Genomic DNA, 14,984 nt, shown 5'->3' with positions numbered 1-14,984 from the left:
TCCACGACATATCATCATGCATGATGATTTGATTCTGTACTTTTCTATCTTTGTGATTTGCAGTATGCAGAATTGTTTGATAAAATAGACGTCACCAAAGAGGAGAGAGTTGATTGGGTAAGTGACAACAACAAACAAGCAAAAATCACAAACAAACAAACAACATTGTTATCGAAATACAGTCATGAATTACATGAAAAGACACTTGAAGATATTGTTGGATACATCAACTTGAGGTTGAAATTTTCATGAGCTTCAAAAAGCACATGAAGTTCTGACTTGAGGCAAAATATGTCATTCTGTAAACGAGAGCAAGACTGAAGAACTCAGAGAACAGCAACAGGTGCATGACACTGAATTTGATATTTCCTAAATAAAAATTAACCAACTTTTGTGAGTTGTGGTACATCAGTCCCTGATGTGACACTGTTTTTTTCCAAACTGTTGGCATTGATAAAGTCCAATTTTTCATTATTCATGTACTTGTAAGCTTTACTTTCTAGAACTGTCACTTTTGAACTTTTATGTAAATGTCCACTTTGCATACTAGCAACAGATCTTTCATATCATAATGATATTGTTGTCATCTTTTCCAGGACAAACTGGCGTCACATCTTTTGTTGGAGTATCATGAAAAAGACGATAGAGTCAAATCTACTCAGGTCAGTGCTTAGCTGTTATGTTGATCCTAGGGTTGGTACCCCCTGGATAGTTACTTACTGGAGTCACACCCCCTTACCCTATCCCCTAACTGATGGGCAGGAAATGTTGTGTGCACAGTTGACCAGTATTTCAGCATGCTTCAGGAAGTCCAACAACACAAACAACTTTTGATATTAAACAAAATTCATCACAAAAGAAATAAAAAATTAGAGTGACTCTGTCTCTTCATCACAGCTTAGAAAATATGTTTGAAATTGTTCATCAAGTTGCCAGGGACACTGGAACATGCTACCTTCATGTTTTGTCATATTGCAATTTAACATAATGCTAGGGGGTTTACATTTCAATAGTATTCTAGGGGGTATGTTCTTAAATCCTACAGAACAACCTGATGCAGCTACCACGTGAAATGAAACTGAAACTATTCTTGCCTTGAAGACAGTGTTACACAAATATGCATGTATATTGAACATTGCAGACATACGAGTCTCACATCTTGTCTTTCTTGTAAATACTCTCCAGCAATATTGACTTACAATGTCGGTCTCAGTCTGGGTACTTTGTGAATGTTTAACCTGTTTTTGTGCTGTTTAATTATTCATGTCAGCTGATGTTTTCAGGAAAGTACACTACAGTCAAAACTTTGTGATTGTATATTTCTGAGGAAATTAGAGCCTAGAAATCTACATCACCAGGCAAAGGGACTGATGCAGGGCATAGTCTAGATAGCGCTGATCACAAATGACGTCACTGTTCTCTCTCATTAATATGCATAAATAAACGTTTCTCCGCATTTTCCGCATAAACGACGAAAATAACACCTGCGAGTGGTAGAATGGCTATTTAGCGTCACACTTATTCGTATGAATTGATGTCTGAGACTACAGGCTGCAACAGCAGCCACGCATACAACAACAAAATTTGTCCGAATTTCAGCATATTTGTCCGAAAGTCGCACGCGTGCAGCTATATTTAGTAACAAATCCGAAATCGCGATCAACGCTATTGACCAAATGTGCTTCAGATGTACCGGCTTTCATGGTATTGTGAAATACTTGCAGTGTGAAGTGTAGTGATTGAAATCTTTTGGGGAGTGTTTCTGTTGAAAATATTAAGATTTATAACATAGTCTGCAAGGGATCTTCATCACTGATTTGACAGTTAATTTTCCCTTCTGTGTGTGAATGTTTTTGTAAACAGGTTCCACAGTGGAAAGACATCAAGTATCTTCCAAGGTAAATATGCGCAATAAATTCTTTGATTTTTGCTAAACATACAACAGTAATGAAATATCCCTTATTTTTGCATTCACAAAAGTAAGAAAATTATTTTTAATTCGCCAGTTGATTTTCAGATGTTTCAAGGTGCATAGTATTGCCTTTTTCCTTGTTCAGTGTTTTGACTGACTGCTGTAATTTTTCCCGCCAAAATTTTTGTGCAAAAATTTTCTTATCCTTACAAACTTTTCTGTGATTTCTTGATAATTTTGGACCAAATGGATATCACTTTTCACTGGCTACAGTTTTTGATCAAAAATTTTTGGAAAAATCTGAAAAAAATTTGTCTGCATTATATTTTATGAAGGCAACAAAAAATTGGCACTCAAAGGATTAACCCTTGAGTGCTGTAATTTTTCCCACCAAAAATTTAGTGCAACATTTAAACAATTTTGATGAATTTTTCAGTAACTTTTTGGATTATTTTGGACAAACGGACATAAAATTTCATTGGCTACAGGTTATCATCAAAATTTTGGCAAAAATCTGAAAAAAATTTGACTGGGTACATTTGTAAATGTGATAAAAGTTGACTTTGGCGCCCAAAGGGTTTAACTCAAAATTAATAATGGGACTTTAGTGTGGCAAATACTGTAGGAAAGTCTTTTGGTTGATGAATTTATAACTTGAACTTGCATATGAATACTACATTCAAAAAGTTCTCTTTCAATACCCTGACAGCCCCCATAAGGACATCATTCAGAGAATAGCTTATTTGAAGAATACAAATCGTTACATTGCCATCAGCAAAGAGGGCGGCGTCTCTACGTGGGACCAACACCTCAGACTTCAGAAAACCATCAAGGTAATGAACTCACACACAAAATTTCCAGACAAACAAAGAAATTACTGTTTTCTAGAGGAAGAATTGAAAAAACAATTTATGTACCATACAGAGATACTTTGTAAAGTGACACTGATTTTCATTCTTGTTTATGAAAAAAGTTATGGTTTAAAGTTTCCTTGAAGAAAATTTGAGCAAAATTTGAATCATTCTGTTCCATCTTTACCGTAAAATTAAGTGTACACAGCTCTGCTGAAGGTTTATTCCAGCGTTCTTTGCTGGTTATTTTTGTTTATTTGAATATCTACTCGATTTCTTCAAATCTTCGTACTGCTTTCGGAGGTTATACTCTGTTAAAACTCGTCCTCATCTGACCTTGAAACTTGTCATCTTCTGACCTTGAAACTTGTAATTTTTCATTGCTATGCTGCGTAGAGGTCACCTTTCATACCGTTTGGTCTTTATAAAGTAAGTTTGATGTCAACATCACAATGTGCAGTACTTTATTGTCTCAATGCCTATAGTGGATTGTATTATTGATGCCTATGTATGTTGTGTGTATTCAGACAGATCATTTTCCAAGATATTATAAGATTGTAATATTCAAGTCAGTTTCCTACCATATGAAACAAGTCTAGCTTTGATTGATAATATTGTATTTGAACATAAGTGTGTCTGTCAAGCTAAACTGACCCACCACTGACGACTCAAGACTACTAAGCACTGATAAGTGCTAGAATATTTTATATGGTACATCCACTGGTATAGCGGTAGTATAAAAGATTATTACAGAAATTTCTTAACCAATTCAAAATTGGTTGTGAGTTAGAGTCATTCTGCTGAACGACTTTAGCAACAGTTTTATTGCAGTTAAACAATGTTGATGATGTGTGGTTTGTCCTATGACACAAGATAACATACTCACAATCAACCAATCAAGCTAAGAACTCGTAAAGTTCCGTGCAGTGCAACTTGGAAAATGGTCTGTTGCTAAGCATTATGTTTGTACTGATACAAAAATCCCTTACCTTAGTTTGATTCTATCTGTCTTATTTGTTTTCAGTGACCAGTTTTCTACTTTCATTCTGTCTCTCTGACAGTTGCATCTCTGTAGGCCAGGAAGAATAATTGAATTGTTCCTCAGAATCGCTGTTTCTTCTTACTTAGCCAATTGGGAATTTTTTCCAAATTGTCGCATATGTATGCTTCTGGAATCAAAGTCAATGAAAAGGTGCAAATGTTAGACCCACAATGAGGATGTTACAGTGCAGTTAAAAGATAATGGTGCAATTATTTCACTTTTAGGGCATTTAAGTTGCCTGGGAGTATGTGGAAATGCTCAGAATTTGTTCTGTCAACACTGCCTGTATATAAAATGCCTCTATTATTGTGGAATTTGTAAAATCTAGACACCTATATGTCGTCATTAACTATGTAGCTAGTGGGAGATTTACTGTTGGTTAAAAGAATTTCAAAACCCAATTCACTTGCCACCTTTCCGGCTGTGCCAAAATATCCGAGGAACAATGATGTTTTTTTCCCTGGCCTTATTATTGTAGTAGCGTGATTAATTGTTCATATATTTTTTTGGAGTTGTGTTGTGGTCTTGTATTTTTATGTGTACATTTCAAGAAATATGCATTCATGAACATTTTTATCCAACTTGATGAGACAACATATATGGGGCCAAATCGAAGGAATCAAGTATTTTTTTGCTGATTGAATTTCTAAATCACAATTTCTAAAGAGAAAGAAAATCAAACATCGTCTGTATAATAATGTGTTGATAGTGACAACCAAAATCCAAACTAATCCATTGGCTCGGTAACTCTGATGGCATCCAATGTTAGAATGTTTTCCACCCGTATGTAGCGCAAATGGTATTATCTCATTGATTGCTTCCCACTAGTTGAGTCCATTGTGCAGATTCACATAGGGGTGTCAGAGTGCATGATATAAAGTCTTTACTGCATGATTTTTTTTCCCAGCTGAACAATGAGAGTGTCAAACCAAGAGATCTGTGGGTCACCAACTTTGTTGTCTTACAAAACATCAACAAAATTGCCATATCGTTTACAAGCAAGGAAATCGGTAGGTAGAAGATAGAGTTTTCTGCCAAAGTAGATTTTCTCCAGAATTGCTTGATTTTATCGAAGTGAAAAAATTGAAGCCATCGGAAAGTACTATTGCACCTACAACACAAATGATTATAGCTTCACGACACATTTCAAAGTCACCGACTCATTGATTAACCCTTTGAGTGCTGTAATTTTTCCCACCAAAATTTTAGTGGCAACATTTTACAAAGTTTTTATGAATTTCTCTGTAATTTTTTCCATCATTTGGACTAAACGGATATCACAATTCATTAGCCACAGGTTTCATCAAAATTTGGAAAAAATCTGAAAAATTTGACTGGGATACATTTTATAAAGGCGACAAAAGTTGACTTTTGTGCACAACAGTAAACAGCATAGGGCACCCGGCTCTCCGGACTGAGAGATAAACAGTTGACTACACTTCATTGACAATGACAGTTTTTACAATGTCAGCTGAGACGTGATGTGCTGAAGCGGTTTTCTCTCTCAGCTGAATCTAAATAAAAAACACACATTTCTTGTTTTAGCTTTCAACTGAAACTTAAAAATATCTACATTGTACATAGAGTGTAATCAACTGTCAGCTGTCTGCCTAGACAGAGCTGCCCCATGTTGGTTTACTATAAATAATCAATGAGTCCATGACTTTGAAAGGTGTCCATGAGACAGGTACGAGCTACTGTAATCGTTCATTCTGTAAATGGAAATATCTCTGTCTCATACACTGAGTTGTGGCACCGAAGTGACATGCACTGTAAAAAGCTGCAGCTAATATATAGAGGTTTAAGGCTCATTACTGTAACAAGACAGTTTATAGCTTCCGTCGATTTTTCTTACGTACTGAATAGTAAAATAATTCTTTTTTGTTTCAATTTTCGGCAGCCATCTATGATCTGAGTTCCAAATTGGAGTTCAACTGTCAGTATAAAGTCTATGGTCTGGATCACACTCCGTTATGCATGGACTATGGTAAGTACATGGTCTAGATATAAAATGTGTAATGAGAACTTTGTTGTGACCAAACCTTTGTTCATTTGGACTGTGATATATCCAGGGCTCGACGCAAGGTCAAATCATCCACTAGCCCGAAGGACTAGTAGCAGTTCATTTTTAGTAGTCCTAAATGAAATCTACTAGTCCTGCTCAAGCAAAGCCAAATGTTGCTCTCATGTTGTATAGAGTGTGGTATATGACCATTCTCATATTTTTTGTTGCAAAGGTTTTTAAACCCAATAACTAACTTTCATGCAGACTAGCACATTTGCTTACTGCAAAATGTTTAACTTTGAATCATATATAACACACAAAATAACCTGAATGAAATGTCCTGTGTAGGAGGAGAGGTCATGAAAATAGCCTATTGCCATCAAGAATAAAATCAGACGTAGGGATGAATTTGTTGGAAAATTCTTCATAGCTCAGGTAGTGCGCCATTAATTTGCAAAGAACATGTTTGTTCATGGTGGGGACAGATTTGTTTCTCCAGAACTGAAATTCATACAGCCATTCACAAATGTTCCTGTGGAGTGCCTTCATATTTTTGACATATATCACATTTTAAAATTGACCAGCTTGTGGGGAGGACCTCTCATTTGTAATAATGGTTTGTGAAAAATTTTGTTTTTAATAGTAAAAATGTTGCATTTTACCATTTCATGTGCTTGTGTCTTTTATGAGTTTTTGCCAGTTACTGGTAACAAAATGTGATTAGCACAAAAATAACCAATGACTCCCAGAAGTGATTGGATACAACAGTCTGATACACCCATTTGATACATTGTTTTTTCACTACTGTTTTAAGGTTCACTTCACTATTATTGCCCCAATAATTTACACTTTTCCACTAAAATGGCAAAACAATAAGTTGCTAGCACCAAGTTATTATCTGTGAGGAATTCCCTCACCTGTACAAGCAGTAGCAACTTGCCATAGCACTGTTTTGGCAAGCTGGATGGCTCTTTTTAAGATCAGCTTCAATCAAGCTAGGGGGTCTTGACTATATATGGAGGTCAGCATGTGGAGGCATTCTAAAGCAGGGTCAAGCTGGCTACGAACTGTCGGAGGTGTTGTTTGGGAATGCCCCTGAAGAAATCTTGAGAAAAGTCTTCTTTGAAAGGCAAGGATACAGTGTTTGAACGAAATTTTGGGGTTGCTCGTGTTTTTAGGCAAAGTGATGAGCTTCAAGCAAACCAAAATACACGACGTGCAGACCGTTTTATGCTCAGCGTTGAGCCATGTTTCCCGGGGCCATGTTACTGGCATGTCCAGTACAATTTGATTCTCCGTAGCAGGTAAACTGTTTCATTTTAAGTTGGTGATCAATAAAGTTTGCTTCACTGTTTCACTGTCCAATTTGTTTGGGTAAAAGTTAGTTTGTTTTTATATAAAATGATCGAGGCTTGGTTCATTCTTTTCGTATGAGTGGCCCGGCGTCCCATTAGTTTTGTAGCGATAAACTTTCCTGGACAACTACGGAACTTGAAAATTGCACTAGTCCGCAGGACTACCTCCGAAGACATTTTTACTAGTCCTCTTGAAAATTTACTAGCCTCGGGCTAGTGGGCTAGCGCTTATGTCGAGCCCTGTAATGTATCATAGTATTTTACCTAATTTCATCCATATCAACAGTGCCTAGTGGCAGCTATGGACTACAGACAAGATGATAGGTACATAAAACACATTGCACAAGTGATGTACAACAAAAATGACACAAAAAAAGGGTTAAAGTGTCGTTTTGTAACATTTCTGAACGTCTTATCGTTATGCAAGTAGTCAACATACGACAGTGCAATAATGAATGTCAAAATTGAGAAAGGAGAGGAAAACTCTGAGATGTGACCCCCAGAATCCAATATTTTCACGTCCATTTACTACTTTGACTGCATCGACTCCAAACCTATCCGTGGAGACTATTCCAGAAAGTCTACAGAATTTACTGTCCACATTTCCCCCTGTGAATTTGCACTTAAGTGACAATCTAACGTATTATACAATTCTACATACCATTTAAAAAAATATATATTTCTTTTGCCTTCATCAGTGTGATTCCAGTGTTTGCACACATATTTTAAGATTTCTGAACTTTCTGTGTCAATTTTTACACAAGACATTGTTTGAAATTTCCTTTAAAGTCTAACCTGACTCACAGACCATATCAGAAAACCATTTGTTTCATAGTTACGCCCAATTTTTTTTTCCATTTTTTTAGGAATAACCCTGAGAACAGCAATGAAGCCATATTGGTGTTTGGAGACACTGGTGGTTTTGTCAACGCTTTCATGTTTGTATCTGCAAATATCGCCCTCTTTGATAGGCCACCCCAACCAGCTGGGGAACAAGGTAGGGCAATAAATGGTTATATCGACTGTTGGAAGAGATTAGAAAGTCAGCAAAAACATGTATTGCCTGACTGAATACCATGGTAGTCAATAAATGTTTATAATAATTAACTAAACAAACAACTGAATGCAAACTGTTGGAGTCATATAAAAAAATATATTGACTAAGAAAAATTACAGGAGGATAATAAATGTTTATGTTGACTGCCAGATATGAATTAAAATGTCAGTAAACATTTATACGGTATTGGTCGACAAAGTTATCTGATAGTCAATAAATATTTATATTGACTTCTGGAGCAAACCGTTTGTTGACTGCTTGAATAAACATAATGTTAGACTAAGTAAATATACATATTGTTGACAGTGTTTGGATAGTCAATAAATGTCTATATTGACTGATAGAGCAAACTGTATGGTCAATAACTGTATTTGCAAACAGAAAGAATTCATGCAAATGCATTCTGTGATTCTTTTAAATTAAACTATAATGGTCAATAAATCTTGATATCTTGTCAAAAGAAATTGAAACAGGCAATAAGTGTCTATGCTGACTGACTGACTGAATACAAAACCTTGTAGTCAATATTTGTTCTTGTCAACCAAAGTAGACCCTTTATGGCCGAGAATTTTGCTCTACAATACATCTCTTTTTAGTGACTACTTTATGGGGACAATGCCACGATTTTTCCAGTTTATGTTTATCTGGTAAGAGTGAAAAGGCCCCTACAATTAACTAGCATCACCATGAACAGGAAAAAATGTTGAAGCCTGATACATGAGTGTCTCTGAAACTTTCTTATTCCCATTTCTGGATGCAAACTATCGTAATATGGCTTGATTTTTTTACATTTAAACTCTGAGCAATTTTGGTCTTGCCAAAAGTCAAAACTTGATGCTGAACTAATTTTGAGTATAAATACTGTTTTCTTGTGGGTAAAATGATTGTTTTTAAACAGGAAAATTTCCACATACAGATGTGACTTCCAGACAGTGAAAAACCAGTTGCCGGAAATTTCTATTGATCAACTACGTTCATGTCATTTTAGTGTTTATTATTTACAAAGTACTTTGTTTCCCTTGACAGAACAAACAACTTATGTTGATTTCAAGAAACTCCTCAAAGGTCGTTTCAAGACATGTCGCTTGGTCCGCCATGACGGCCACTCAGAATGGGCCAGACAAGGTAGAAATCAACACACATAATGATTTAATTGATCAGATTAAGATTCTGTCAGTCTCTAATATCTCCAACCAGAATTACATTTCATTGACAAAGTTTACAGCGCTTGAAGATTTTTGCTGCCTTTTGGTTTTAAGCAAAGTTTTATCTACCGGTACATACCATAAATGAGGTAAAAATATTACAGATTTGGTGTAACTTTTATTTTTAGAATTTCATGTGTCTGACTTCAAAAATGTACCTGATACTTGTCATAGTGCATTGTGTGATGCGATACAAAGTAAGATCTGGAACACAACATGTGATGCATAATAGATTTATCTGTGAGAAATAAATATTAAGCCAAGTAAAATTAACTTAAGTTTCTACTCAGATTGTGAATATTACCTGATATTTTTGCTTTTGACTATTACAGTGAAGTATGCCCAACACTTGGAGTGTTTCATATCGTGTGCTACAACCTATGAGAATGCCATGGTACTGGGATGGGTTGAGAAAACTAAATCTAAGATGAGAATGTAAGTTTATGAAAAATGCAAAAACAACAAAATGACACAATTGTATGTATGGCTGAGAGTTTTCTGCAAGAAGTTGGTACAACTAAGTTGAGATTAGCATTTGAATGGTAAAAATTGAGGTGTATATCTCTTTTCTTTGCTGCCTACAATAACCTGACATTATATTCCAACAGTTTTAAGGTAGTACATGCCTTGAAAGTGAAAGATTTAAACTTTTGCTCGAATTTTCCTCAAGGAATCTTTCAACCATTCACTTTCAAAATCAGGAATAAAAATTGGGGGGTCACCGTGCAAATTTTTGTACAATAGAAACAAATTACCCAAGATTTACCGGTATTTGAAATTCAAAATGGCCGCCATCCCTGCGTTAATGCCATGCAGAAAAATAAAATTTTCGATTAAAATCTAAGACAGTGAAAGTTTCTCTTACTCAAAAAGCTTTAAAATGAACCCGCACAAGTGGTAGATCAGAAAAGAATTGAAAAAGTTTGAGAGTCTGAATGTCTGTCCCCGAGGTGCGTTCTACCTTAAAATGTTAAATGCAGGTACTATTTGGCCATAAAATTTCATGAAAGCACACAAATATGTGGACATCAGAAATGTTACTGAACTTCATGAAATGTATGTAGAGTTACTTTTTTCACTCGTCTGCGAATTTGTTTTTTGACCCAAGGGTCTGGTTTGAACTCTACATAGTGTTCAAAGATGGAGAGCTAGAGGGACCTATAGTGTCAACAACAATCTCAACTGCTTTACTCAGTGTGATAGAAATGAAAAAATGACAAACATGTACAGAACATATGTAAATGATGTCTTTACAGAATATGGATATTTTTCCCTTACGTTTTTGACCATTATTGAGATCAATTCTATGGTTGCATAGCACAATTAATTTACACAGTTCTTTGTATTTTATCTTTGCTACTTAATACTGTACCATGTTGTTTTATTTATTGTTTGTGTTTTTTGTTTACCAACAGAAATAGTTTTTCCATCCAGCAAGGAGTGAATGCTTTTGATTACCATGAACATCTGAATCTCATTGGTGAGTCACCTTTCAACTTTGACCCCATGACCTCATTGTTATCTCTTTGATTTGGAAGTTATTACTTAACAAACTTTCCACAGATATCAGTTCGCAAACATTTACAGCTTTATTATACAGACAGTCAAACACATATGTTTAATACTTTGAGTGCTGTGATTTTTCTGATCAAAATTTTAGTGTAACATTTTTGATTTTACCAATGTTTCTGATATTTCTGTAATTTTTGAAAAAATACATAAAGGTCATAACACTGGTAAAAATGTTTTGTTTGGAAAAATTTCAGCGCTGAAAGGGTTAACATGATACCATGGTAGCAACGATAGTGGTGATGATACTGTAATTCTGATGTAAAAGTATGTGTGTCGGTGTTCTCGGTACCTGTACTGTAGATAACATGCAAGTTTGTTTGTTTGTTTCTTCTTACAGCCACTGCTGGTGTCAACCACCATGTGTGTCTGTGGAACCCGTATGTCATCTCAAAACCAGTTGGTGTGAGTAGAAAATTAATGACCCAGTCCCACCTCTCTATGCAAATACCCTTTGTTTTGATTACAGTGATTACCATAGATACCTTGTAACTACCAGTATACTCTAAGAATGGACATTGAAAGGGATTGATTCATATACATATAAGTGTAATTCATGCATGCTCAGTAAATCAACCAAGTCAATATTGTACATTATTAACCTATATTGGTTTGCCGTATTGACCTTGGCAATATTGCCTTGACTTCATTTGCTGGACCTTTATTCACATTCACTCAGTTATCTACTTTAAATCACATGTATTTTATTGACTTCAAATTTGCAAAGTTATCAGGTCATTCAAATTATCCTCATTGGCGTTAGCTATTTTGTATCAGTGCGCCCTCTATGGCAGGATATGCCATTTTCACATTATTGAGTACTTTTGATACAAAGCAAAGTTCAGTTTCTGATATGGATCTTGGCGAGGGATCATGATCAGAATGTCAATATACAATTTTTTGGTAAAGTTTTACCTTTCAGATTTGAATAGTTTTTAACTAATTTACCTATAATGAATTCCAATTCAAGTCATTTTGGAAAAGTAAGGCTGCAAATATTTGTTTTCAACAAATTTAACTCATTTGATCCCCCCGTCCCCTTCGCCCACCTCCAATATTAATCACTGACTCTCTCAATATACACATTTGATCATGTAAAGAAATACAATTTCAAGGATTTTAGTGCATAACTGATAGAGGGCGCCCTACATATTCCATACTATTGGTGGACTGTATCTGAACTTTTTATGATATTTTTTACTACTTCAATTTCAGAAAACTAGTACGTTTCTTCTGCTTTCTAAGATCAATTTGAAGCACGAATTTGTACCAGTAGTCCTGCAACCATGAAACCTTATCTATACTTTACATTGTTAGCAGAGAAAAATGAATTCAGCTGGACTAAAATTAAGTAATTGGCAATAACATAGCATACTACACACATGCCGAGTCAGTTGATAAGTTTGATGCTGGACATGACTTTAGGGCAGTCTGAATAAAAAATTGTAGAGTAAAAGGATAAAGAAAGAGGAAATGCATCAAAAATATAGCCTTATGTGATATCGTGTTGTTTGTCAACAGTTATTACGAGGTCACATGGCACCAGTAGTTCAAGTTCAGTTCAACTACTTGAAAGGTCAACTCATCAGTTTCTCCAAGGACAAGGTCAGTATCAGTGTCATTTTCCTTAAAGGAAATTAGTATTAGGCAAACACATCTTTGAATGATTGTTATCCTCCATGCCATGTCATAACTTTACTTCAGGAATCCTATAGAGCAGAGAATGAATTTTCCTCAACCATGAAGAAAAATCTTCTGCGAACACCTTTTCCATAGATTGCCTCGTTTACTGCCCCTGACACACACAAACTGCTTTCTTCATGCCCTTAACATATATAAACACCAAACGGCATGTACTTATATTACACACTATTTGACTCCAAATGTGATCAAATTCTGTCATGAATTTTTGCAATATCTTTTCTACTGCAGGTTCTGAGAATATGGGATGTACAACTACAGGTGTGTCTACAGAGGCTAGCTGGAATGTTTCCAAAGGGTCCGGATGTCTACAGCAGTCTGTTCTTCCATGAAGAGAAGTCTCGTTTATTTACAACTTTCAACTATCAGCTGACGGTTATGGAGATGAAACCGGAAGTGCTGGATCGGATTCTCAGCCATGACAAGCCAGTGACGTCTGTTGTCTACAGCCATACATACAACCATGTGAGTAAACTCGCCATTGGAGTCAAAATTTGGCTCAAAGTGGCATTCCCTGTATGCGGTTCAATAATCCCTGTTGCTTTATGTTTGATTTTGTTGCTGCATGGACAGCACAGGGGCATGGCAATAAATCAGAACAAACAAATCTAGAGGTTAAAGGTGAAATAAACCAGGTCAAAGGTGAAATAAACAAGGTCAAAGGTGAAATAAATCAGAAATCTAAAGGTTAAAGGTGAAATGTTTTTTGTCAGTTTTACTGCCCTGACATGCAAATGATCACCAAATTAATATCATCACAACAAGATACAAATGACAAACAAAAGTCATTGCATGTAAGATGTGTACAGTTCTGTTTGGAACAGTCTTTGTCAAAAATCTTTACACTGCTTTAAACATCCCTCAATCTATAACAGCTATTTATGTCGTCCTCAAGTTTGTTTGAAGTTCAATAATGGTAAATAGAGGGGGTTTGTGCTCGATGCCATTTGTAGAGTTATCTCTGGTCCTTTAGAGAGAAAATATGTGACAAGAACGCCCTCTATGGCCAATACCAAACACATCTCAATACTTAAAGTGGAATATTTGTGTGAAGCTTTAATGTAATCATGTTCTTGAGATTTGAATTTTGTTAGGAAATAAAATTCAAAAATTGATCTGAATGTATGTGAAAATGTGTCAGTATTATAATATGAGATGATATGATATGACATGAGTTTATTTCACATGATTTGATTTGATCTACAGGTTGTCAGTGCATGTACAGCCTCCACTGTGTACATGTGGATGCTGGACACTGGACAAAAACTCAAGCAGTTCTTGAATTGTCACGGCAACGCAGAAATTACAGCATTAGCCCTGGACCAGAACGAAACGAGATTATTTACAGGCAGCGCTGATGGAACGCTCAAAGTAAGTTTGGAATCGATAAATACTCTGAAAATGACCCTGGGTTCATTTAGAGTATCTATCAAAAGGCTTACGGGGTGTAGCTTTCCTCTAACCTGTTCACCCCCAATTTCATATAAACAGGTCCACACTCACCATTGATAACAATAGGTTTAGGCCAAACCATTGTTGTGAAAGGGTTAAAGTTTGAGATAAGAGATAATAACTCATTGAAATGTGATCTGGGCTTCCTTCAGTGGAGCTTCAAACCTTTTCACCCCTTTCCTTGTACATGGAATCACCCAAAACATCGCAAAAAATAAGATTGCACCATTGCCGAGTGAAAAAAAGGCTGAACCCATAGCTTCTGCAGACCAATGATTTCAGGTGTCCATCAGCAAATTTCGCGAAGTAAATTTTCCATGAACAATCCCCCTCCTGCCACTTTCAGCAAACGTTGATGAGCTTTACAAATCATAAAACACCACAGGCATTGGAATTCAGACTTTAGTATGGTGGTTCATGTTGACCTCAAGAATATATATTTTGGTGATCTCAATGAAATGAAGTGGTGGTTACATCACAAATATAATTCAAGGTCATATTCCAGTAATAAACGTTCTCTTTAAAACTTGTGAACCTTGAAATGTCATTGATTTACAACACGATGGATGTATTGTTGTTCAAAACATTAAATATACTTTGTTCAGAACAAAAGTAAGCTTTCATCTTAAAGTTGCTGTCAGATATTTATAATTTGAACAGACCAGCAACTAGAGAAACTGTCTGAAACAAAAATTTCTTAAACTGAATCATAGTAATAGTGGGAAATTGGTGACCTCTTGTAATGACCCACATCGCACTTCAACTTTTGTTTTCTACATTTATTGTGACTTCGCAAAGATATTTTTTCTCATTTGCATTATCATACAAATTATGG

At 35.7% G+C, this 14,984-nt stretch overlaps 1 protein-coding gene and 1 long non-coding RNA gene across 2 annotated transcripts in view; one reads left to right on the top strand and one right to left on the bottom strand.

Annotated features, from left to right (window-relative positions):
- LOC139124946 (uncharacterized) overlaps nucleotides 1-14,984 on the bottom strand; it is a 477,972-nt gene that overhangs the window by 224,159 nt on the left and 238,829 nt on the right. The window lies entirely within an intron of this gene.
- Nucleotides 1-14,984, top strand: part of LOC139125090 (cilia- and flagella-associated protein 337-like) — a 52,171-nt gene that overhangs the window by 11,476 nt on the left and 25,711 nt on the right. Inside the window, 15 exon segments of the mRNA XM_070691198.1 lie at nucleotides 64-117; nucleotides 597-662; nucleotides 1,864-1,898; nucleotides 2,622-2,745; nucleotides 4,713-4,815; nucleotides 5,706-5,792; nucleotides 7,459-7,489; nucleotides 8,032-8,162; nucleotides 9,249-9,347; nucleotides 9,760-9,862; nucleotides 10,843-10,907; nucleotides 11,337-11,401; nucleotides 12,518-12,601; nucleotides 12,929-13,162; nucleotides 13,904-14,068. Coding sequence (XP_070547299.1) covers nucleotides 64-117; nucleotides 597-662; nucleotides 1,864-1,898; nucleotides 2,622-2,745; nucleotides 4,713-4,815; nucleotides 5,706-5,792; nucleotides 7,459-7,489; nucleotides 8,032-8,162; nucleotides 9,249-9,347; nucleotides 9,760-9,862; nucleotides 10,843-10,907; nucleotides 11,337-11,401; nucleotides 12,518-12,601; nucleotides 12,929-13,162; nucleotides 13,904-14,068 — 1,446 coding nt within the window.

Source organism: Ptychodera flava (genome assembly GCF_041260155.1).
Source record: "Ptychodera flava strain L36383 chromosome 23 unlocalized genomic scaffold, AS_Pfla_20210202 Scaffold_24__1_contigs__length_23054250_pilon, whole genome shotgun sequence".
Taxonomy (NCBI): Eukaryota; Metazoa; Hemichordata; class Enteropneusta; family Ptychoderidae; genus Ptychodera; species Ptychodera flava.
This window is presented reverse-complemented; position numbering and strand designations above follow the sequence as displayed.